This window comes from Lathamus discolor, chromosome 4 (assembly GCF_037157495.1).
Source record: "Lathamus discolor isolate bLatDis1 chromosome 4, bLatDis1.hap1, whole genome shotgun sequence".
Classification (NCBI taxonomy): Eukaryota; Metazoa; Chordata; class Aves; order Psittaciformes; family Psittacidae; genus Lathamus; species Lathamus discolor.
Window position 1 is genome coordinate 37,498,568 of NC_088887.1, and position 25,285 is coordinate 37,523,852.

At 42.1% G+C, this 25,285-nt stretch overlaps 1 protein-coding gene across 1 annotated transcript in view; it reads right to left on the minus strand.

Moving 5' to 3' along the window:
* Window positions 1–873: 873 nt before the first annotated feature.
* Window positions 874–25,285, minus strand: part of LOC136013355 (amine oxidase [flavin-containing] A-like) — a 39,986-nt gene continuing 15,574 nt past the window's right edge. Inside the window, exons 4-15 of the mRNA XM_065677111.1 lie at window positions 17,975–18,079; window positions 16,556–16,647; window positions 13,373–13,514; window positions 11,384–11,533; window positions 9,932–10,091; window positions 8,603–8,699; window positions 7,275–7,328; window positions 6,256–6,313; window positions 5,727–5,824; window positions 4,175–4,286; window positions 2,708–2,770; window positions 874–2,231 (exon numbers count right to left, since the gene is read on the minus strand). Of these exons, the coding sequence (XP_065533183.1) occupies window positions 2,076–2,231; window positions 2,708–2,770; window positions 4,175–4,286; window positions 5,727–5,824; window positions 6,256–6,313; window positions 7,275–7,328; window positions 8,603–8,699; window positions 9,932–10,091; window positions 11,384–11,533; window positions 13,373–13,514; window positions 16,556–16,647; window positions 17,975–18,079 (1,287 nt within the window). The 3' untranslated portion in view covers window positions 874–2,075. The remainder of the gene's footprint in view (window positions 2,232–2,707; window positions 2,771–4,174; window positions 4,287–5,726; window positions 5,825–6,255; window positions 6,314–7,274; window positions 7,329–8,602; window positions 8,700–9,931; window positions 10,092–11,383; window positions 11,534–13,372; window positions 13,515–16,555; window positions 16,648–17,974; window positions 18,080–25,285) is intronic.

Genomic DNA, 25,285 nt, shown 5'->3' on the forward strand with positions numbered 1-25,285 from the left:
CTCCCCAGCCCTTCAGGCAGGCTTTGTGGTTGTGCCAGGTTACATGACTGGATAGTCCCAGCACACAGGAACTCCTGCTCAGGAATAGCTGAAACTGGGGAGAACATATTCAGCAGGGAGCCCTTGAGTCAAACAGCAATGCACATAAGTCACTTCCCCCCCCCCCCCTTAAAATGTTTTTAAGGTGGATGCCAAACCAACCTGTCAACCAATCTGTCAAAACCCTTTTAAGCAAGCATTTAGTACTACAGTTTAGGGTGTTCAAAATCCAAGCTGCATCCTACTGAGACTATTCGCTCCTTTCCAGTGAGGGTAATTTGAAGTGCACGCAAAATTAAAGGTAGATGGAAAATTTGAAGCTGAAAATGTAGACAGTTTTCTTATCAATAATCTGTTCAGGCTTTTTTCCCCTTGGAGAAACCAGTAGTGGCTGGCTGATTCTCACACAGAATAGCTGTGAACAGTGAACAAAGTAGCTCAGGAGACATGTACTGTCTGTATAGCCATTTCTGTGTGATACTTAACACTGGCACCGAGAGCACCTACTCACATCTGATGACACAGGGCTACCTGAAGCACTCTTTCCCTTAAGAAATGGCTTCTGGTTCAGAGCCCACCAGAACCTAGGCTGTAATTGGTCTGCACTTACATATTCTACAAGGCTTTTGTACAAAAAAGTGAGAGGACATACAAATGTGGTTAAAGCGGAGGCCAGGGGCAAAGTCATCTTGGGTAGATAGGTATTTCTGTTGGTGTATATGTATGAATCATGTTGAGTAGAGCAAGGGTGGCTGCTGCATGTGACATGCCCGGTGATTTAACACAGTAGAGAACCACCATCTTCCACAAACTCACAAAAAACTAGGCAAGAAAGAATCTGAAGAAAAGTTTATAGAAGAGCTCCTCTTATCAAGGTTTCAGAACCATTGAAAGGCACATTTCACCCATGTTGAATGACAGTTCAGTCCATGGACACACACACTGCTCACATTTCAAGGCAAAAAGACTGCAAAACGGTGGTATGCTGTGAAACATATATTCCAGACTTCAGTTAAACACTAAAGTGATTATTTTAAGTGCATCATGTACAGAATAAGAGTGGAACAGGCAGATGCATCCAATTACTGTAATTTACAAGGCAGTAATTCAAGCCCCAAATATATTTCTCCTTATTGGAGGAAGGCAGTACAGATTACAAGCAAAATGAGGGGCAGCAAATTGACAGAGAGCCAGGAAGCTGCTGCCATTTGGAAAACAACAGCTAGCACCTGCTGCCATTTGGACGGGCTTTAACTTTGCTAATTCATTTCATTCTGCTTTAACAGCAAATGTCTGGGCTGGACTGGATGCTCTTGGGCCAGGAAATAAGCCAGAACCACACCATGGCCATTCCACACTGATGCAGAGATACTTCAGAATAGGTAAGCATAAGTATTTGCTTGAAAGTGGGCAGAATAAAGTCCACTCATGCTTTCTCTTGCTGTTTAGCGAGCTGCTTCCTGCTAATTGCCTCTTTTCATCCAGCTCATGGTAAAGTTTCACGTTGTGATGATTAATAATTAATCAAAGGCGTCTGAAAATTAATTTGGCAATTCTACATCTGATTGGCATGCTAATCTATTCTGTGCAGCAGGGACATTGTGGGAATAACTTCAGATATTCTGAGCTGCTAACCAAGGTGAACACGTAAGGGCATTTATTACCTTCTGTGGTAAAAAATTAAGTGGTGAGTGATAATGAATGCATTATCCAAGGCCTCTTTGCCTTTTGACAAAGGCGTGATTTGCATTTTGCCTTGCCTGCATCAGGAATATGCCTTCGATATTATCATGTCCAATCAAAACAAAGGGACAAGGAAAAGGCATATTTGAAAAACACCTCCACAGCTGATTTATTTCTGGTTAGCTGGTAGCAATGGCAGATTTGATTCCTTAATGGTGGTACTAAGAAGAAAAATCACAAGAACAATGTTTGCCCTTCCCAGCTGTCCATGCCACTTCTCTCCAAAAATAGCGCTCATCTGGTAAAAGGGAAGAAGAGGGAGTACACAGCTTTCACCGGACATGTGGTCCCAGCTAGTTTCGAACTAGTAGTCCTTTTTTATAGGCAAACAGCCCTGCAGCAGCCACAGAGGTGAAACACATGGTTGAGCTAAGCAGGTACAGCAGTCCCGGCACAGAGGGCAGGTTCCTCTCCCAGAAGCTGGTGGTGAACGGTAGGGCTGGGACATCCTGGGAGAGAGAAGAGATGGTTATCCTCCCTCATTGCATGAGCAAGGAGGTGGCAAACGTCCCATGCTAGGTTGGAGAGGTCGCAGGTTTTCCTCAAGGATCAGACCAGGGGGGAGCTATGAAATGCCTATTTTCTGTCATCCCAAAAAGCCACAAGGCAGTGAAGATGGAGTTACTTGTGACAGGAAAGGGGTTACATTTGGCTTAAAACCATGGCCTGGGACAGGGCAGAACTAGGCTGATTTCCTGCATTTTGCAGTCCCTGTGGCTCTGAAATCTTTGTCCCTGGCTCTTTGACATCCACGCCTCAAACAGGAGTAACCAGATTCCTCAGACAAAAAAATTAATCCTATCAGCATGGGAGGTAACCAAATCATTCCATGGGGTCAGGCTCCACAGAAGTCACTGAAGCAGGGACTGCAGCCTTACTGAGGGGTGTGTGCCTGACCGAGTAACAAGAAGAAAGTCTGGCTTACCTTTGACTCTGGCTCTGGCATCCAAATTTCATTCTCTGAGATCCTCCCCATTCTGTGCAATATCTGCAAGAAAATATTTTTTTTTTATTTTTTTTTAATTTTTTTTGCACCAGAGTGAAAAAATTAGAAAGCCCATGCTACTTTCAGTTTTGGAAAAGGAGAGCAAGTCAGAATAAGGTGACATTGTTAAAAGGCATAACTATGATAACCTGAAAGTGCTTTGAAACAGAAGATGTATAGTGATTCCAGAGAGTAATTTCCAAAAATTAAGACTCAGAAATCCCCATGAACTACAACTTCTCCAGATGTTTATTTGCAGTTTTTTCCTGAGTACAAGTATAAATGCTTTTTCATGTGACAGTTTGAGAATGGAAATGTGAGGTTACCACCAGGCACTCAAGATGCAAAGCCTATTAGGAGTGATCACAAACTAGAAAAAGGAGAAATACATCCCTGGAGCTTTCAAAGCGTACATCATGAAGTTATCTCTTAGTAGTACAAAGCTCATAAAGGATTTTTCTTGAGAATAAACTGATTGTAGCTATCATGGAGGTTCTTGAGGGCAAATGAGTGTCTCCAGAAAAGACAGCTCACTGACTTTGAAGCTACTGCTCGCAGGGGTGGAAAATAGGAAAGATAAATTAGGTGACTTGAAATAAAACAAGTAATGATGATTATAAAGTAAATATGATGGTCTGTCAAACGGAAGCAAAGGGCCAATTTTTCCCTTAAATGACAGTTCTGTAGCTCTGCCATACAGGAGTTGTAACTGTAATGTATACCCTTTAATGCGTTTTTTTTCCCCCTTCCATCCAGACTGCTGTAAAGGGATTTCACTGTGACTGGGAACCTAGCCCAGTGTGTGTCATTATGAGGAGTTTTAGCCCTTATCAGAGCTGCCTATTACAAATTCATAAAGGAGAGCTAACTGTACTCTCTTGTAAAAGGAGAAGCAGGCGGGACTGATCAAAAATGAGAACAATGCTCAGATTTACAAATTGCTGCATAGGAAACAACTGCAAGTATTTATAATGACTTAAATTACTTTTAAAACATACTGTGATTAACCTGTTAGACATTGTGGTAGTATATCTAAGGGCAGCATCAGGTTGTAGGGGTTTTTTCCCTCTAGACATGGAGTACAGGGCATGAGCTTCATTTAGAGTCTCCAGGGCAGCAACACACTGCATAATGTTCTGATTTGGGTGAGATTCTTGGCTTCACTTTATTCAGTAACAAACTAAGTAAAGTTGTTTGTTTTGTTTGTTGTTTTCTGTTTTTTTGGTTTTTTGTTGTTTTTTTTTTTTAAGGTTTTGGTTCACATCCTATTCTGGGATTCTTCCACATCAATTCTAGCAGCTTCTACACAATTACAGAGCGTGATGCACAAAATCAGACCTTCCAAGCTGTACTTAATCCTTTTTAGCCTTTTAATAGAGATGTTGAAAGCAAATCAACAGTATGTACCTCTCTGGCTGCTCTCTCTCCTGCCTGTACAGCTCCTTCCATGTATCCACTCCACTGGGTAGCTGTCTCCGTGCCAGCAAAGTAAATTCTGTCAATGGGCTGGCGAATGATCCTTCAAAATAAATGGAGAATGTAAGATGAAAAGTAACAGGAAGGTGATGATCCTTCTAAAAGCAATTTATGGGCTTCAATGAAGTACCCAGTTCTCCAGAATTCCTGCAGACCTGAGCTGGGGAGCATGGTGCAATAAGCTGTCCCTGCAGGACCACGTACTTGCACATACACAACGCTCAAGATCTGAGAAAGAGAAAAACTAAGGCATAAATCAGTGTGCCCAGCTTCTGTACAAAATAACATGAGACTTATTTTAGTGCTGGGATATAGGATAATCCAAACAGCCTCCAGAAATACAGTGCAGCTGATAGATTTATGTTTTCTGCATGGCAGCTTTGTTGTTATCCTGACATTACAATGGGATGTGAATGATGTTTTTGCAGTGATGGGTCACTAATACCAGCTTCTATTTGGAAGCTGGACTTGCTTGACTGCACATCCTGCCAAAAGGGGATGGCAGCTGAAGGCCTTATCATTCAGAAAGTTGCATTTGACCTGCAGATTCATATAAGCAAGCCCCTCAGCCGTGCAAAACTGCACAAGCATCCCGGTTAACCCAGCCCTAGGTGATAAGCTCCCTTTCCCATAGAAAGATGTGCTTGCTCTACGGACTCCCACCTAACCCCCAGTTAGGTTTTCCCTGTCTGCCTGACACCAGCTTTCCCAGGTCAGAGGCAACACCCACCAACTGTTTAGACAAATTGCAGCAAAACAGTCTATGCACAAGATGACCTTTCCCACATGCATCTTGGCATAGAGGCAGGGTGTAACTATATGATGGTCATCCTAAGGAGCTCATGCTGCGATGTGCTGCATCGTTTGTCTGGTCTTTGATTATGGATACAAGACTTGTCTGGTTGTTCCTATTACGTGCTGAGCCATGCCTTCCACAAACTTTTCAGGAATATACCTAATATTAATCAGTATTATTCCTTCAGGAATACAGCAATTCTACATGGGGAGGGCATGGGAGGTTTTGCTGGGTGGATGAACAAATGAGTTTTCATGTAAGGGAAATGTACGTCTTCCCCTTGTGATGTGACTCAATGGGGTTTATCAGAACCTCATGTTCCACCTACAGTCAGTGACAACTTTTCATCTGTCCAAGATGTGTGCCCTCAAGGTCTTGGAAAGTGTTAAAGGGATCTGCTGCAAATATTGTGTAGCAGCAAATACTGTACATAGCCTAGTGGGGAAAGGTTTTGTGGTTCCAGCAGGTCCCCTTGTGACTGTGTCTTGTTTCCTTGAAAGTTACAAGAGAAACACTGCTGTCATTAAAGTCAATAGTAAGATCCTTAGTAGCTGAAATGTAGGGAAGCAGAACGAGGGTTGGCATTCCCTCAATGTGCTACATATGCCATAAGTTTGTTGCATAAGGTGTATAATTGCACATGAGCGAAGAAATGTATATTAGAAAGCAAAGAATTCTGTGTTTTACCTTCCATAAGAATACATTATGCCTGGTGGGAAGTAGGCTGTGTAACAACCCCCTGAATATTGTTCCATGCTCCAGTTCTTTTCTTCATAATGCACAGGCTGTAAGTATCAGCAAACATTAGAGAGTGAAACAGTGACAGAGAAATTGGAAATAAAAACCCAAATTTTCTTTGAAGAGGGGAAAAACAGGCTAAGGATACCTGTCAAAGGAGCATCCTGTCATTTGGCTAATGCTATCCCTCTGCACAAAGTGAATCTTTTCACTTTTATAGAAGCACTAGCCTCCCATGGGGAAATGACAGGACAAATTAAACCATGCACTGCCTTCTCTTTTCTGTAAAGAGTGAGACTGGCAGCTCTTTTCTTCCTGTACTAGATGCTGCTGCCCTCCCTTTGGGAGTATGGATTGTATGGAACAATATGCAAATTCAGGCACACAATTCAGGTACCAAGAATTTTGGTTTCCTCTTCCAGAACAAAGGAGGAACATTACTGTACAGCAGATGTGACAACAGGCATTCGTTCCTTACATGTAAAGCCTCTTCCATCCCCATTGCCTTGGCATATGCCTCACAGATCTTCGTCTTCCTATATGAGAATAAAATCAGAGTCATGGTAAAAAAAAAAAAAAAAAAAAAAAAAAAAGAAAGAAAAAAGGAAGGTGGAAAAAAAAATGTCGCTGCTGTTGCTTTTGTTATATGAAAACATCACATTTACTACAATATACTGGACAGCAAGCTGAATTCGGCTTTGTTTTTAAGTCTGATTTCATGTTCTTATCTCAACATAAATATTTCAGATGCTGATGTCTAAATGTGACATCCAAAATGGACCTAGGGAATGGGAAATGAAGGTTGATTTTGGGAATGAGCTCTAAAAAAATAAATCTTTGTACAGTTATTTTAGTATGCAGAGACAATTCATTCTCATGTTCACTGGTGTAAGACCAGAAGAGAAGCAACATAAATCAGCAAAATCTCTACAGATTTACTATAGCTCTCAACAAAATATGATCTGGAGAATACTATTCACACTCCTAAGCTGAGCTCCTTTTTTTATTTGCATATGTACCCAAAATGCCATTTAGAGAGTACTGTTTGTTCATTTCACAGGCTAAAGGAAAAACCATGCTGTTGTAAACATGGAGGTTTAAAAAGTTTGTCACCTGGTCTGAATGTGAAGGACACCAGAAACTATGCATGTCAGTGCTCCCTATATCCCTAGGGTGAAGTAACATTCAGTCGGGATGCAGCCTGGGAATGCGGTAGGAAAAATCTCTTCAGTTCACATAAAGACACAGAGATGCTATGTCATAACATAGAAGAGTGGGCAGGACTTGGAAACTCATCCCTACCTGGATGCCTATTAGCATTAGTGTCTTGGCCTGTTTATGGTAGAAGCTCAATCTTTGCCCCGGTTTCCATATTAGTAGTTGTGCTGAGAATGTGCATACATGAGTATGCACACACATATCCACACGCATTCCTGTGGGGAACTATTCCAGAGAACTGACTGACTTCCAAAAGGTTTACAGTTTCTGAACTCTTACCTCTCTTCCTTACTGAGATGGGCCAGTTTAACAGCTTTTCTGGTAAGGATGAAACTGAAAAGAAAAATATGGCATGTAAATATCACTCAGTGCCAGCACCCTGGCTGATTTGCCAGGTCTTGCTAGAAATTAATCCAATTTTTTGTTATCAAACATTTTTTTCATCATACCTCATTCCTTAATAATTGAAAGTTACTAGCCTGCACTGCCTACCCTCTGACAGCTAGGTCTTACACAAAAGGATGGAGAACCTGAGTTTTCTTAAGCCTTTGAAGACTTGCAGACAGCTGGCCAAACCACCACCCGTGTCATTTGGTGTTAGCAGGTGATGGGAACCTGCTGCTCTGACAAGCATTGCATAGTGTCATGGACCAGTCCTGTTAAGAACTAGGGTCAATATTTATTCAGCTTGAAGGATACAGATTTCTGACCTTAGTGGAGATACTTGGGGGATGATGTTCCTGCACTCTTTTAGAAAGTTGCATAAATCCACAGGGAGGAAGCAGGAAACTATCTGCCGTGTGGGGTTAGGAGGAGGCTTATTGTTTTCAGGCCATGGAAGTTTTTAAGCCTTCAATATGGCCGTAAACATGCACAGTTCAGTAGAAGTGGTAAGCTTTCCTTGCCAGATACTTAAGGAGTAGTTTCCTGACATTTATATTGGCCTTTTTTTGGCAGTCTCACTCAACAGTGGGAACACTTGTAAAGATTGTTTGCTCACATTGGCTCAACCTATTTTAAAAGCCAGCTATTTCATATGTTTCATACTTGTTTGTCCAAACTACAACTTTTTTACTTGTCAGTTTCTTCAGAGTTCCCATTTCTACACTGCACAGCTGCTGTCCCACTCAGTCACCAGCTGATGTACACTGTCTTGCCTCAGCACAATGGGGAAAGGAGGCAAATTAGGATTTCTTGGACAACTGCACTTTCAATTTGGCCCAGGCACTAAACAACATAAGCCAAACACAGGCTCATAAAGCTAGGTGAGAAAGGGATTTATTTCTAGATCTACTCCACAACAACAAAAAAATCCTTACCTGAATGGTTAAAATGAATGAACTACATGAATGAACTACAGCTGATTTCAACTAATCTTTCCCAACCAGCTCTTTTGTTCTAGGCTATTTGTAGCAGAAGCTTCGCCTAAAAGGTTACATGGACTAGAGAGGCATAAGATGTTTGTCAGAAGTACTCTCCTGCATCTGAGAAGACTGTGGGAGTGAGTACCACTGAGGTAACCTGGCCATTTCCCCTCCTCCTTCTCCTCCCGCCCCTTTGTACAAAACTGAATACACATCTGTGAGAGTAGGCTAGAAACTCTTAACCCCATAATGGCAGGGAAAGATCCATCAGGTTTCGTGTCATCTATGGTTAATCCAACTGGAGACTCTTCATCCTCAAGGATGAAAGCACCACAATAACCTAAGGGAGGGAAAGAAAACAAAATTATTTCCAGAGAAACTTGTTGATCGTTATTTTTTATAGCAATGAGCAAGGAAGATTATCCAAAAAGGAATTGTACAGTAATTCCTTTGTCACCAATAATACCTACATGTCTGAAATGGTTTTGTAACAGGCTTTCTCCTCTCTTCCCTCTGACTCTGGGAAATTTTGTACACAGACTCATAAAAGTCGTATTTAAATTCCAGTATTACTTAGCAAAGAATTTCTTTGGATTATTGCAGGTCCCTCTGGCTCTCTATACTGAGGGCAATAAACATTAAAATAAAAAGATCTAATAAAAACTATGAGTAACTTTGGCCAAAACAACAGCAGCAGCAACAAAACCCAGTGTAATTGCATCTGGTCACAGTGGGCTCAAATTTACACCATGTATTGATTTTGCTAATGGTAAGACTGTCAGGATTGATGTCCCATAACAGCATTGTAGCAGAAGCATGGGCCATCTAATCTAGTATCTCATCAGTGCATGGTTCAGATGAACATGCAAAAATTCTCATATAGATAACAATGTATAAACCTGCTTACATTTCTTTCTAATCCCAATGGCTGGTTTATACCCTGAAACATGCAAACTTATATTCTTTTGATTAAGAAATATTCTCACCCAGTATAACTCTCAGTATCGTTACACAGGAAGTGGAAACTAATCTGTTCATACAAATAGTTCTGGAAATGGTATCAGTTAAAGCTGAGAAACACAAGATGCTGCAGCACGTGGAAAAAATATCTTGAGTTAAACAAAAAGCTAACCTACATTTTCCGGCCCTCTGAGATAATCAAGTCTATCGAACAGAGGATTAAACCCAGGGAAAGGTCTTGCTTTCATCTTAAGCTTTCCTTACCATCTGCTATAAATTCTCTTTGGCTACGCTAACTCTGTCCCTGGCTGGGAGAAGCAGGGACCTGCTGCTGCAGCTTTCAGCAATGCTTCCCAGGGAAATCTTGCTTGTTCTCTAAGTCATCCCTCCTCAGCAAGCAACAATGGATCTGGCCCCATCTTTGGGACAAGGTGTGCGCTCAAGCTTGAGAGAAGAGCTCTCCTTCCTAAGAGCTTTATCTTTCACTTTTCTGTGTGCTTGGTTTTGATGTTTTGCACCTTTAACTCCCATTGGATTTATTTCCCAAAAGACAGCAGAGCTTCAAAATTCTCATAGCATGGGGCTCCCACGTCTTTCATTTTTCCCGCATACCTTTCCTCTCCCAGAAGGCTTCCCTGTAGTACATCATACATTTTATGACACATCCCATAGGCAAACGCTGAATTAACTGGTTTCTCTTTGGTGGCAGTTCTGGTTTGTAATGAATCTTCATTGTCAGGACTGGGGGAATTGCACTGATCACATACTTGCCCTGAAATGTAGAACACAGTCAATACAGACAAGGCACTGCCTCTCACTGAGCTCACCCTGCAGGACACTTTTGAAAGACGATCTTCTTAGTTGTTAAACAGATTTCTCATACCTGACTCTACTAATTAGTTTTCCCACACTGATATTTCCAAGAGACCAAAATAATTCTGCCATTTCAGAGAAAGGAGATGGGAAAAGCATAGTTGTTTGTTGGTTTGCAGGTAGATGATTCTTGACAGCTTTCCAGACACTACAGGACCAGAGCCAAAACTTGGCTGGAGACAAATGAGAAATGGGACAAGACAGATCTTATGGCATAGATAAAAGTGTGTTTTATCATGCCCAGAAAAATCTGAACCACATTTGTCCATTATAAGCTGTTACCGCAACAACAAAAAAATCACTTCTGTGCATTTTCACAGGGTACAACTTTAGGGCAAGCAACACTAACGGTGAGTTCAGCTCTCCTGAGCGCACTATCCCACTGGCAGGTACTGTGCCTGACTGGTGCGATGAAGGACACTGTTTCAGGGCTCAGGGTGACACAGTGTAACAACTGATGCTTCTGTTCTCAGGTGCAGGAATCCTGTCTCCTCTAACTTGGCTCTCACTCAGCCAGCATGGAGGGAGAAGCCAGAGGTTTTACTCTGAGGTTTAAAAACTCGCGGGTCAGGGAGAGTCCCTCCTCCAGGACATCCTTAGAGCAGCTTCTCTTTCAAACAGCTCCTTCCCTTTCTGCTAGCATTCTCTAAATATCCCACAAACACTGCCACCAGTGAGATGGGGATCTTGCAGACTCTGGTAGTCCTGCACAAACCCCTGTGGCAGGCTGAGCTCTGTGTTCAGAAGGCAGCTACCACCCTATGTGTGACACTGCAGGTAATCACATACTGATGGAGAATTTCACAGCACCACTGCACAGAGGCCAGATCTTACTAAAGGTGTTTGAAATGTCTTTTTTTGTTGTTCTGCAAACCACAAACTTCGATATGAAGAGGAACATTATTTTTTCTTTCTCTGAAATGGTCTCAGTGCAGAACTGAAATGAAAAAATAAATAATCATAGAAAATGTTAAGACAGAAAAGACAGGGTAATGACAGAAACTAACTAGCAGCACACCAAGAAGAGACCCACTCATAAATAAACCTGTAAAGCAGGTTTCACGGAGTGTCAGCATTGTCCGAGAAATGGACACACACAAATGGGTACTTCCTGATTACATCTGTCTAAGAGCTACAGCAGATGTATTCCCCCACTAAATGCATACTCTACTTTTATTCTGATCAAATTACCTCATATATCTCATGGTTTAGAGTCTCCACAATGACATTATCACCTGTCTGATCAATACGGACCACAGGTCTCTCGAGTTTGACTCTGCCTTTGAGGCGTTCCATTATTTTCTCTGATATCTGACCAGAACCCCCTTTAAACTTCCTCTCCTAAAAAACAAACAGAAAAGAAAAACAAACAAAAATATCACCAGCATTAATTATGATGACATTCAATAGGACTTCTGCTTACAATAAGGAACCTCCAGGCCAGATCTGCAAGTCCTAAGGTACATAAAGTCGTGCAGACTTTTAGAAGAGCAAAGGCATAAACCTGAGCCTCAGTGGGGATTGCTGTCTAAGCCGTATTTGCAATGGTTTCCTCAATTTGCTGGAGTAAAGACTCTTGAAGCCTAGTGAACAAACACATATAATGCAGGTATTCTAGCTAGTATAAATATATCACCTCATTAAAATATGTTTTGAGTGTTTTACTCATCACTGTGCTACCAAAACCCTCTTGTGTGACAAAGACACCAGCTTGCATCCATACAGTAAAGCCTGCACCAGTGCAGGAGCACAACAGATCTTTAACTGGGTCTGGCCTCAAGTGCAGCAGACAATGAGCTTTATCTGTCCCTGGAAGGCATGAAGATATTGCTGTCTGGAAAAGAGCACAACCTGTGACACACATTTCCTTGCAATGTCTGTGAGATGCTCAGGGGAAGCAGTAGCACACTTCTCTACTAGCCACCGTTATATCAAGCAGCTCACTTCTACATATAAGATGCTGGTATTGGCAGCAAGGGAAGGATCCACAAAGTCTTGTGCCGAAAGACTGAAATGGCTGTCTGAAAAAGTCTTGTAAGACTCATCATGGCCACTAAGTCAGAAACTCTTAGTGGTTTTGTTCAACTGGTTTGCGTACTGGAGTGAAGGGAGAGTGAGGGATGGTAGAAACCAAGACAGATCTCCCCATTCGGCCACAACGAAATGGAAATGATCTTCCCAGGCTGGTGTTCCCCTCTCCAGGTCTTGCTTAGATGCAAGTACCTTGGGATTAATTTTATTTCTAATTCTTGTTGCAATGTCTAGCAGCTGCTGATGTGGGTGCAATGATGCAAATGAGGAGCTCCTGGGGAGGAAGGCTCTCAGGTCTTGCTCCTACTCCAGGGTGGCTCTACTTGTATCCTGGACACAGGGTTACCTCTTCTTACCCCGACTGACAGATGTTGATGGAGTCTTTGCATTTCTCCAGGCAACTTCCCTTAATGTCTCCCTATCCTGGCACACTTGGAAGGGTGTGACGCTGTTGCTGGTTTCGCTGTTGGTAGCTGGAGTTTGAAATGCTACATGTGCTTTCTGAGGCTGCATTAACTGAGAAACTGCTCATAAAAGGTGTCGATATACTCCATCCAAATTAATTTGCCAGCACATCCTTCCCTCCTCTGAAACTCCATTCAGAACGATCATGTGAAAACCATGATGTTTTGCACGTAACCAGGCACCTGCCACAACCAAGGTGAGAAACACTCTGAAGTAGCTCATAAAACATGCTGCCATGCGAGCTGTCCCAAGAAGGAAGGATCTTTAGCTACTTAATTCCAATTCATGTCATTAGAGGCTTCAATGCCAAAAAACCATATTGCACTCTGAAGTACACTTGCTCTGAAGTCTTGAAAACATTCGAATGTGCTAAGTAACCCATAGAAAACAAATTGGCAAAAAAGCAACAAAATAGCAACAAAAGAACTTTGTTGAAGTGAATGCAGGAAAAAACTATTGACTAGATTGTCCCATTTTATCCCAAAACCTAGCTAATAAAATTCCTCATTATACAGAGTTAGCCAAAAGGGGTGTTCCAGTTTGTGGGAACACAACTGGAGTGTTGTGCCACATGCACTTGGTGTTTTGCCCTCTTTTCAATAACTGCAGGGCTTTAACAAGTAAAATACTCCACTTGCTTTTCATGGTTTCAAAAGAGGAGGAAGAATATGAGACATTTTATACCTGGCCTCCATTGGTGATAGAAAAAATCCTGGCTGTGCCCCCACACTGCCTCACATACCACAGGAACCAGAGAGCGGAGACTTCCTGAGGCTCAGATGTGACATTGACATTCACAAACAAGGTGGCAAATTCTTTAACAGCTCTGCATGAGACACAAGAGCAGAAGCAACCAGTGAGTAAACATGAGTTCCTGACTGCTTATGGGTTTTTCTTTGTTATTCTCAACAAGGGCCGCTTTTCCAAAGTCAGAAAAGCCAAAGTGATTTTTGTGTGTCTCACTTTCTAATTTGTAGCAAGTCTGTTTCACTGGGTTTATATCAGCACCCCCCTCTGCCCCAGAGCATTTATCCATTCGGTATGAAATCCTGATGATTTCACCTTAGTTCTTTCTTTAGTTTCCCAGCTGCTATTCCTTTCATCAGAACAAGTGTTTTTCTCAACACAAGATGCATTTGGTAACCTATTAGTGAAACTCTTCTGCATTTCATCTCCATGGGGAGCCCATAGGGCACATCATTCCACGACCCCATGGGTCGTGAGGGACTCAAATAGCCAAGACATTTTCCATTTCCTATGTAACAGTGCTACACAGACTTTTTGTGAAACCAAGAATCAGACATAGTAAATAACCCAGAGAAACCAAACTGGTGATCATTGCCATAAACATAAGGAGAGGACCAGCTGTCTACCACAATGAACATAAACAGAGTTCCAGCAGCAGGAAATGAGGACCTGGCTATTCACATTTCTTTCATTTGTGGCTACAGATTGCTAAAACAATTGAGATCATTTTGCAAAGAAGATGAAATGTCTTTGACTTGGATGAAGTCTCATAAAACAATATGAATTTATAATCATCTTAAAGGAAGGAATGTTGAAGGTTATCTAGGCTAAAACACATAACATATAAACTTCCATAACTTCATTTCCCTGGGTATTAAGTCAAGTCAACTCTATTTCTTAAACCAGGGTATGAAAACACTCTGCATGCAAGAACCCTCTGCTGCAATCCTGAAAGCACCAAGACACAAAACAGCTGTAACAGGTTCACACCTAAGAAATATGAAGAGAGGCTCCAGGATCAGAAGATGCTGACCTGTGACACATGACAAGCAAATTTTCTTTTATAATCTTGTCCCAAGTCAGATAGAAAATGCTGCAGAACAGCTTTTTTTTTGGGGGGGGGTGGGGGGGGTGGGGGTTGGTTTTTTGGGTTTTTTTTGTTTTATTTTTTATTTTAGGGTGCTATGGTTTTTAACTACTTGCAGAAAAATCTGCCTAGGCTTAAAGATCTAAAATGACTTTTTACTGAGTTTTTAAACATGTTTCAGCTGAGCTCATCCATTAAAACTGAAGTGCCACAAAACCATCAGTAGTAGAAGCAGTCATGCAGAGAAGCGTGTTAGAGGAGAGGTCACTATAAACCGTAAGTTCTGCTTTTATTCCACTGGCTCCCTGACTAAGAGGAACAGTAGAAACTAGAAGAGAAAAAGCCAGAGCACTTGCAACAGGAAGGGTAGTTCAAAGTAACTGAGTTTGCAGGCAAATAGCCCATAAAACTTATTGTAAAGAAAACCACAACGCCACAGAGAGCAAGAGCAAGTCCAAGCAGCTGTACCCTATATCACATGGAGCTGGAGCAAGATTTAAGCTAGCAAAATTTCAGATGGAAAGTTTTGGTCAGGAAGCTGCAGGCATAGGGCTAAACCACAGTCAGAATGAAAGAGCAAACAGCATAGCTGCACACATAAAAGTCACTGAATACATAGGGGAGGAGAGTGTTACAGAATAGCACGGAGGATGGCACAGCAAGAGGGGACACGAGCGTACCTGAGCACACTTCTAAAGAATCAATTGAAAAAGAAAAGGAAGTGTATTTCCAGTTGTTATCACCTCTTATTGAACATTGTTTGGTTTTTGTATTCATACAGTTTGGTCCCTCAGAGACATATAAAACACACAGGCTATTTTCTAGGTGATACAACAGCTTGGATCCTCTTCCTGCCAGCTAGGGTTGATTGGACCTGCTACTCACAACAAAAAAGACCTGTTGGATGAGGCAAAGGTGAAGGGCAGCCTTAGGTACAGTGGCCATGAGACTGTGGAGTTTAATATCCTGAGAGTAGTAAAACAAACAGCAGAATAGCAGCCCTGGACTTTGGAAGAGCTGATTTTATCCTTCTTAAGGACCTGCTTGGCACTGTCTCATGGGAAAATACCCCGTAGGACAAAGAACCCCAGGAGAGCTGGCTGTCATTCAAGGACAGCTTCCCGGGAGCTGAGGGAGGGTGCACTACAGTGGGCAGAGCTGAGCAAGCGCAGCAACAGGCTTGCTGGGATGAACACAGGGCACTCAACAGGCTAAGGCACAAATCAGACAGGGAAGGGAAAGGAAACAAGAAAGGTTGCTTCAGCTGCTTTGTTTCTCTCTAAGGGTTTTGGTTGCCCAGCAGGCACTACTGCTGAAACAAGGAGCAGCGTCTGAACTTTTCCAGAGCTTCCAGAGCCAACAGCTGCTCACTTCACACTCTTCAGGTCTCACACTGCCCTATCCATTGAGTGACCACTGGAGAGCAGCTGCCCTCTGGTACAGCATGCTGCTCTGCGATTTGCCATCAGCATCTGCCTGCTCCCTGGTACATGTGATGTAGCTCACACAATAAACTCAGACGAATATGATAACAGTTCAGGAGAGGACCTAGTCAAGAGTCAGGGGACATCACTCCTCAGCTCCTAGCCTGCTGTGGGGCTGGCGAAGCCCCCTCACCTCCTTCTGTCTCCATTTTTGTGCCTGCAAGTGGCTTTTATTCATGCCTATGAAGTGGAGTTTTATCTAAATGGTTCTTTTCCTAAAGACAAAGGCCCATGCTCTCCAACTGCGTGAAGTGAAAGCACGGTGGGAAGAACCCACACTGTCATTCCTGTGTGCATGGGCCTCCTGAGGCAAACCCCACGTTTCTCCCGTACCTTAATCCTACCTGCCAGCCAAACCAAGCTCTGTCATACCACCTTAACCTTTACAGGCCATCACCCCCGCAACAGCACATCACAAAGACCAGCCTCATCCAGATACTTCCTGCTCTCTCATCACCTGTACCCCTATTGTACTCAGCTGTACCCCAGAATTTGCCACTGTCATTCTAGATAGTAGCTAGATTTCAAAGTGAATGAAGAGTTATGTACTTGGTCCAGCAAATCTTATTTATCAGCTCTTTCATGGTCATTTTGTCCCATTCTTCAGCATGTGGAGCATCCCATGGTGCTTCTAAAGGAATCTGGAGAGAGAGGTGAAATATTCAAGAAGTTACTTAGTACTGTGTCATTGCCTGGTCATAGCTAGTTAGCAACACAGAGCTGACTGACATATTGACCAGAAGCTGCTTTTGTCCCCTTGTAAATTTGGAATAAATTAACTAAATGGAATAGTTTCCACTCACAGCTTTGGACATGAATTGTACTGTGACCACCAAATCTGGCTTTGGCTGACCAATGAACTACATCCTTATGCTGGGACTCATCCAGCCTTTAGTTGTCCAGAAGCAAGGTGTCTGTTCTAATTCAGTTGCCCTGATATCCTCTCATAGCTGAGGGAAAAATTCTTTCTCCAGTCAGAGGTTCAGTCAGATGGGCATTCAAAAGCCCCTATGTCTCTCTGTCAACTACAGAGGGAGCAGAAATCCCTAAATACTACTCAATTATTTTTAGACAGTTAAATTCTTAATAGTAATCCACTGCATCAAAGTACTATGACATGTGATGACACAAATACATATCTGAATCTATAAAAAATATGTATTATTTTACAAAAAATATTGTAGTATCATGGACAAATTTGATTCTGCAAAACCACATAAACCCAACGAACTTTGCAGGAGTACCATTAGCTATGCTTGAAGTTTGTTGTAAGGAAGGGCCCCTGGTTTGAAGCCAGATTATAAGGCAACTGGTAAATATTTGGAAGACAGCATGATGTTCCAGGCTAATTTTTGTGCACAGGAAGGTCGGCAGTTGTACTGCTTTAATTTTGAAGGCATTTACTGTGTAAGAATTTTAGAAATAAAATTTTAGACATAAAATAAGATAAAGCTGATTTTTAGACATCTAAACCAAAACAAACCAAACCAAACCAAACAAAACAACACAAAAAGCACCAAAACAAAATCCAGCCCCCCCCCCCAAAAAAAAAAACAAGCAACACAACAACACAACAAAAAAACGCAAAAAATTGTTACTCAAATAAGCTGTCACAAGGGAAGGGGAAATACCCTTCTCATTTCCCAGCTCATGGAATGGTTTTCTTTGGCTTGAGAAAATACATATACTGAGGTTCAACCTCATTTTCTTCAGATATCTTAGACACCTTTGGACCTTTTTGTATCCTCTCACAGAGTCATAGAATGGTTTGGGTTGCAAGGCACCTTGGACACCCTGCTATTCCTCATACTTCCCGGGCAACACAGGTATTTTTCCTGATGGATATTTCTTTTCTTTTTTGTAATAAGAAGCAATAAAAATGCCTGCCAGATACAAAACAAACCAAAACCGGATTTGCTCATGGTGACATGAACATTTTAAGAAACAGATGCAATTTACACAGCCTACCTCTTTTCCCAGCTTGTCCATGGTCCTCCAGAAGTTATTGAAGTCCAGGTAAACTAAGGGATTCCATGTTGGAGGGGAAATACCTGAGAAACAGCGTGACTTCCCCTAAAATACACATAAGAACATAAGCAATTGAAATAGAATAGAGCATATCTTCATTGCTCAAGAACACAGCTCTTGAAGTCATCACATGGTTGACCTTTTGCCTTTTGGTGTCTAAGCATCTTTACGGTACACCTCACCTATAAAAGCAAACGTGCCTCTTTATTATTCCAAGTACCCTGGTAGAAACCTACCAAAAATACGCCAAAAAAGGGTTTTGGCTTCAGGAAGAAAAAATCTATACTGTTTCAAAAATGGTACCGATACTGACAATGTGTATAAAACATAACTGCAACAGATAATAATAATTATCTCTCAGATAATCCTGTGATATCGTGATAAGCAAAACTTGCCTAACAGCAGGTGGTTCTTTGCGATAACTTTAATCTGAAAGGACTGGATGAGCAGGCAACATTGTCTCATATTAAATTGCTTGGAACCTTCCCCCATATAAATCAACAGCAAATTTCTCATCAGACCTCTTTAACTGTTTTTGCTCTTCCAGGTGTGTCAAAAGTTTGCATGAGATCACGTGGCAGGGTACAGCGAACATAGCGGACGATGATAGGTAGGAGCTGCGGTGCTAAGAGGTGTGCAATGTGCTTTTCAGTGCAGTGCATACTATGCCAGCACATCACACCTGGCAGGTGGGAGTCACAGATGAAGCGAGAGCCTGCAAATGCATGAGATGGTGACCGAGGGACAGGGGGACACTAAGCAGGAGCCAAACGCACCTTCCCCATGCTTAGTGAAAGAGAATTTATAGGTCTTCCCTACTTGTAATTGTGCATGTGTGTGTAAATACAAATGGATTTCTGATATTCTTCAGAACATTTTTCTGCAAAGATCTTAAGAAAGATAAATGGTGCAAATGAAACTCAGAGACCACAGTGAGCTTCCAGACTTGGAAAAAGCAGTAAAAAAAAAATCCAAATTCCCACATTTTGGTCAATGTTTGTTAGCCCCGGCGCAGGTACAGCGTAGGAGACGAGAGTACATGGGTAAGGGATAGAAAAATTGCTATGGCCAATATTGTTTGATTCTTCTTTCCCCAGAAGACAGCTGCAGTGGTAGCAGAACCCTGGGATCCATGTGGGCCCATGGTGTACCTCCTCCTCATTTTCAGTGAGTGCATCTGCAGATATGCTCTCTTGTTAGGTCTAGACATAGTAATCTCTGCTATGGGCCAAGCAAAGAGCAAACTCCGTATTTAGTTCAGTTTGAGATCCAAATGCTTAAAGGCTTTTGGTTAAATATCCAACAAATCCTGAGTTTTCAGTTCACCAGGATGAGTTCTGGTGTCCCCAACATAAAAAGGACATGGAACTGCTGGAACAAGTCCAGAGGAGGGCCACGAGGATGATCAGGGGACTGGAGCGCCTCCCGTATGAAGACAGGCTGAGAAAGTTGGGGCTGTTCAGCCTGGAGAAGAGAAGGCTGCATGGGGACCTCATAGCAGCCTTCCAGTATCTGAAGGGGGCCTATAGGGATGCTGGGGAGGGACTCTTCATCAGGGACTGTAGTGACAGGACAAGGGGTAACGGGTTAAAACTTAAACAGGGGAAGTTTGGATTGGATATAAGGAAGAAGTTCTTTCCTGTTAGGGTGCTGAGGCACTGGAATGGGTTGCCTAAGGAGGTTGTGAATGTTCCATCCCTGGCAGTGTTCAAGGCCAGGTTGGATGAAGCCTTGGGTGACATGGTTTAGTGTGAGGTGTCCCTGCCCATGGCAGGGGGGTTGGAACTTGATGATCTTGAGGTCCTTTCCAACCCTAACTATTCTATGATTTTATGATTCTGGAGGTGGTTGGTTACCTCTGGATTTCTGAGTATGTAATCTTAATTTTGTGTACAACTTTTTTTTTTTGTTTGGTTTGGTGGGGTTTTTTTTTTTTTGTTCTTTTATCCCCATTTCATTCTGGTTCAGGCAGTTATATTGGAGGAAGGTGGGCAGGGAATGCTGCTCTAGCCTTCTGCAGGTGTGCATGTGTATGCAAAACACAGTCCTGCCGTGGCAAGGGAAGAGAAAATTCTCCTAGGAACTACCAGCAAGGGAATCCTCTGCATGACTCTGCATCTTCGTTTTCCAGAGTACAATTTCTCACTGCCAGTTTGGAGCACCGTGTGTTCAGCCACAGAAAAATGGGCAAAAAAAAACCCCCACATGCAAAGGGATATACTGCATGCTACAGCTTTTACTATCATAAACCCGTGCTGTATCAAACAAAGAAATTGCGACACAAAGCAGAAATATATTGCTAATAATTTTCTTCTTATTGCACAACATTTTGTTTTCCCAAAAGATCATCAAATACTGCTCTTCCAAAGTTCATTTATTGCTAGACTTCTTATTCTGGTTAGAATGCAGGTGCCATCAATATGCCTTCCTTCACATGCTTTAACACCAATAATCTTGCCCTTGAGCAGAGGTGAGGTGCAAAGCTGTCAGGCCACCCAACTACAGGTGAAGATAAATTATTACCACAGTTCTGTCATGTTGAGACTGGAAGGGACAAAGGGAAAAGATAAGCCTGCCATTCAGGAGTTGCAGTGAAAACTTTCCAGTTTTTCACTGTTGAGTGATACCTCTTTTCAACAGACTTTCTGATAAGTGACTGTGTTTGTAGTGGGTGGTGTGACTTGCAAACACCACTCCTATCCTCTTGCTTAACTCTAAAAAGAAAGTAAATAAATAAATAAATAACTTCTTCTAAAGCTCCTCTCCTCCCCTTGTTTTCAGCCAATCCTATTCCTTATATTGCTGGAAACAGCACCCCAAGAAAAGTCTCTCCCAGAAACTCTACAATGAGCTTTGGACAAAAGCAACTTTCCCAACTCCCAACATTAACTTTACTGTGCTCAACAGCTACAGGTTGAGAAACTCCTGAACTATCTTGATTGCTTCAGATGGGACAATTAGTGAGTGAACACTCTCGCTGGCTAATATTTTCCTCCAACTTTTCAACCTCGGTGCTAGCTTTAGACCACCAGAACCACAAGTTGCTGAGGACTGACCAAGAATATGACACATACTGCACTGGATATTCACTTACCTGCTATTTGAAAAAATAACTATCTTTTCATTACTGGTCTGAAAACATTATTAACCTCACATCTTTGGTCAATGGCATAGCCCGGGGAGATTAATAGGAAAACGTATTTTATCCCCTGAAAACTAAGAAATGCCAACTTGACAGTCTAAACATAACAGTCTAAACACACATAACAGTCTAAAGCCGCATTACTTGTTGCTCTCCTCTGCATGCAAAAAACCCTGTAAGCTTCAGTAAGACTGGAGACCAAGGGCAGGAAAAGCTGGAAAAATACAACAGTCTAACAGACCTGAAAGAGTTTGAGATTGAATTCAGAGAGCCTGAAATAGTTCATGGACACACTAACTCCTTATGAAGGGGTGGCTGCATAAGAGGTGGGAACTGATCAGAGGAAAGCCCAATTCTAACAAATTCCAGGAGAGAAATTCCCATTGCTCACCAGAGAGCACATGACAAACAGCCTTAGCCACATCAGTTTTTCAACTCTTTCTCTCTTGCACAAGGATCTCCACAGCAGGGAATAAATCTAGCCCAAATGACCTGGGACTGGTAAGTTATTCATTTGGTTTTAATATTGTCTACCTATTAGGCAAAACAGCTCTGGCTGCGTGTTTCAGAGATCACTGCAAGCAAGCAAGGTCTTGCAATATTCCATTTTAAACAAGTTTATAGTGTTCTGGGTGTATTATTTTGAGAACAACTGTTTTCTTAACTGGAAGGCAAATAACCTACTGGCTTTGCTCCCATGCTCACACAAAGCTGCCTGCCTGACCAGAGTTTATCTTTTTTTTTCTTTTTTTCCTTTCATTTCCTGACATGCAGAATGTTTTCCTGCAGACCTCAGATTGGGGTCCTACTGCCTGCTTGGATTAGTTACCCCACACCAATCCAAAGGAAACAATATCCCTAAGAACCATACTTCAGTGGTTAGAAAGGCAGCAGAGAGCTCTGCTCTGCAAGGTGTCGCTTTTCCCTGCCCAGGGCTGCACCGTGGCTTGTAGCCATAACTACAGGAATTAAGCCCAAGCTGCCCCAGCTGTGACACCACTCCAAGTTTAAAGCTGTGCAAGAGGAGCAGACAATTTTGGCAGTCTGGTAAGTCTGTCTCCTGCCTTCTGTGCTGAGGAAAAGCTGCACATGAGGAAGTACAGGAGGAACACACCTTGTGCACCAGAGCAGGGATTGCTATTGCCCTTGGGCCACCCATAGTGCATACAGCTACAGCAGCAGCTCACTATGGTGTGAGCCCCGAGGCAGGCATCCTTTACTACATAGAAATGCTCATCTTTCTTCAACTGTTACCTTGCTCTCAAAATCATAAACAAATAAGCAAAATCTGTCCTTATTTACTAAAGTTATGTGTACTGGAGTTTGGTGCTGCTGCAAGATATTAGAGGACTGCAGTTATGCGAGAAGTTTAATATTGCATCAAGACCCTAATGCGTTTACTTTCTAGAGTCTTATACTAAAGAGAAGGTGAAAACAGAACATAGCCTGGCCTTCAAGGACCTCTGTAAAAATAAAAAGCTGTCTGTATCATCTGAGAAAGAAGAACTCCACCACATCTGCCTTTTCTCAGTCCCAAAGCATTCTTGATGAATTAAAGGACAGTAGCCACAGACCCATTTGGCTGGAAAGAAAATCTGGGGCTCGTATCAAAATCTACAGTTTGAAGCTACAGATTTACAATGACAGGATACAAGCAAATTCCCAATTGACATCAAAGCAGTCCACGTTACTGTACTAACTGATGTAAAAGAATGAACAAACAATAATTACAAAGATGAACAATAGTTATATATTTGGAAACTTTAGCTACAAAGGGAACCTGTCCACATGAAGCAACATGTTTTTTAAAGCTTGCAATACATGGAAATTTTCCACACACATGGGAAAAATTCCTTTCAGAGCAAAGAAGCTCATGAAATCCCTCTAGGGATCTTCACTTTCCCTTGGCTTCTTCCATGACTAGGATTAAACATTTTCCCACTTTCTTCTAACTCAGTCCAAGCAGTATCCTGGAAATCTTCAGGAAAAGCCAGACTGAAATGGTTAGTATGGTACACAAAAAACCAAAAAAACTCCTAATCTGGGGGTGCTGGGGATTATATGCAATTGTCTGACTGTCGCAACAAAATCTAAAGACATGTTTAGTCGTTCCTCAAAACACTGTCCCTCTTGCCTCAGACAAAACTGCACAGCATTGTAGACTTTGGAGAAATGCCCTTGGGAAGAGAACTTCCTGTCTGTCTCTAGCTACATGCTCTCTGACAGCCATCAGATGACAGAAATAGCAGATGAGATGCAAGGAGAAAAGTTTCAGTCAAACTTTTCAAACCTGAAAGGCAGCAGATGGCCCAAGGCTGACAGCATATTAGCCCAAGAAACTGAACATATCCCTGTTTCAGTTTAATATCTAATTTCTGGGGCAATGATCCTTTAATATCAAATCATCTCTTTGCTAACATTTTCTATCTAGGAGATACCATGGGTGCTCGGGTTTCTGGAGCATCTTTAATGAATATGAGGGGGTGTAACTATAGCCAGGAGAGCACAAATCCCTACCTGGCCAACTCACCATCATCACAGCACACTAACAGGGTAGTTAAAATGTAAAAGCCCTTACAGCCCTGAGCATTCACCAACCCAGCCAATAGCCAGGACTACACAGATGGTTTTCAACAGGCTTCTTGTAGAAGTGGGATGTAAGAAAGGGTTCAACAACAGATACCTGACGAAGGGCATGGTGACTACATGGTGTCTCAAGGAAAGGGTATGGAGAGGAAGCTGCGGAAAACCTTCGGTAAAATAAAAAAAAAATGCAATTGATGGGAAGACGATGTGGGAGAAATGAGACCTAATAGAGAAAAAGCATCATTATTTCTTCAGTGCTCAAGTCTGTCTGCACTAAGAGACCTTAAAACCCCTTTGCAGTCACCCTGGTCCAACAACTATGCCTCCTTTGGGGACCTCAGTTAGCTTGGCAGGACCATGATACAACTGATCCACAGCCTGCGATCCAGTTGAATAGCTCATAATGCTGCCTCTTGCTTAGAAACATGCTTTTACTTCAAAGAAAATTTACAAAATTACATGGTCATTAGCAAGGACATGCATAATGCAACGTGGAACAAAAACAAAAAAAAAAAAAGCTGCAGCTTCGGTGCTAAAATGGATTAAGGGCTGAAATTCATGTAACCCATTAGAGCCTTTTATTTTACACACATAAGTGCCTTTAGGATGCTAAGAGATCCGTGTCTAAGATCCATCAGCTTAAATAAAATAGAGTGGGCCAAACATTCAGCTGGTACAAATCAGCCCAGCCATTTTGCTGTCGAATTTCTCCAACTTTACACCAGGTAGTATAAAACAACTTTTTCAGAATTATAGACTAGCTATGCAATTATCTAAGATGTGACTATTTTATGAGCAGGATGTGAATCTGCCCAATAAGGAGAGGTTACAGAACCAGATGATAAAACTTTGCAGCATGAACACATTGGTCTAATTCTTGGATGAAAAAGTGGAAAGATAATAGAAATGAAGCCATTTATGGTTCCACCACTTAGATGTGTTTCTATAAAGTATGTCAACTCTGATTCATATGGGCTTCAAGCCTTTTACCAGAGTCTGGGAAGTACCAAAAATAAAGGATATTAAAAAATACAAGAAGTTATGGTCTTTGGAAAGGTAGTTTGTGAGTTATGGAGATGGACGTTTGTACCTCATACATATGAATCTTAGGCCTCTCTGTCCCTCTCCCTACTGCTCTCCCTTTGTGCTTGTTTTGGCAATAGGACGTGTCTAAGACCTGAGCAAAAAATTTGGTGGCCTAAAGATCTGAGACAAGGGCTGGAAATCTGCTCTGAAGAGGCTTCATTCTAGTTCACTTCAACCACAAGTACCTACTCAGGAGTGGCCATCTGTACTCCCACTGCCCTACATCTCAAACATGAAGCGTACAGCAAGCCTTGGAAGGGGCTTGTCTCTCACCATTACCTACAGAGGGAATCTCAATGAGTCTCATAATAGATGTAACCAGTAACAAGTGGTGTTCCTCAGAGATCAGTGTTCGGACCTCTCTTGTTCAACATCTTCATCGCTGACATGGACAGTGGGATTGAGTGCACCCTCAGCAAGTTTGCTGATGACACCAA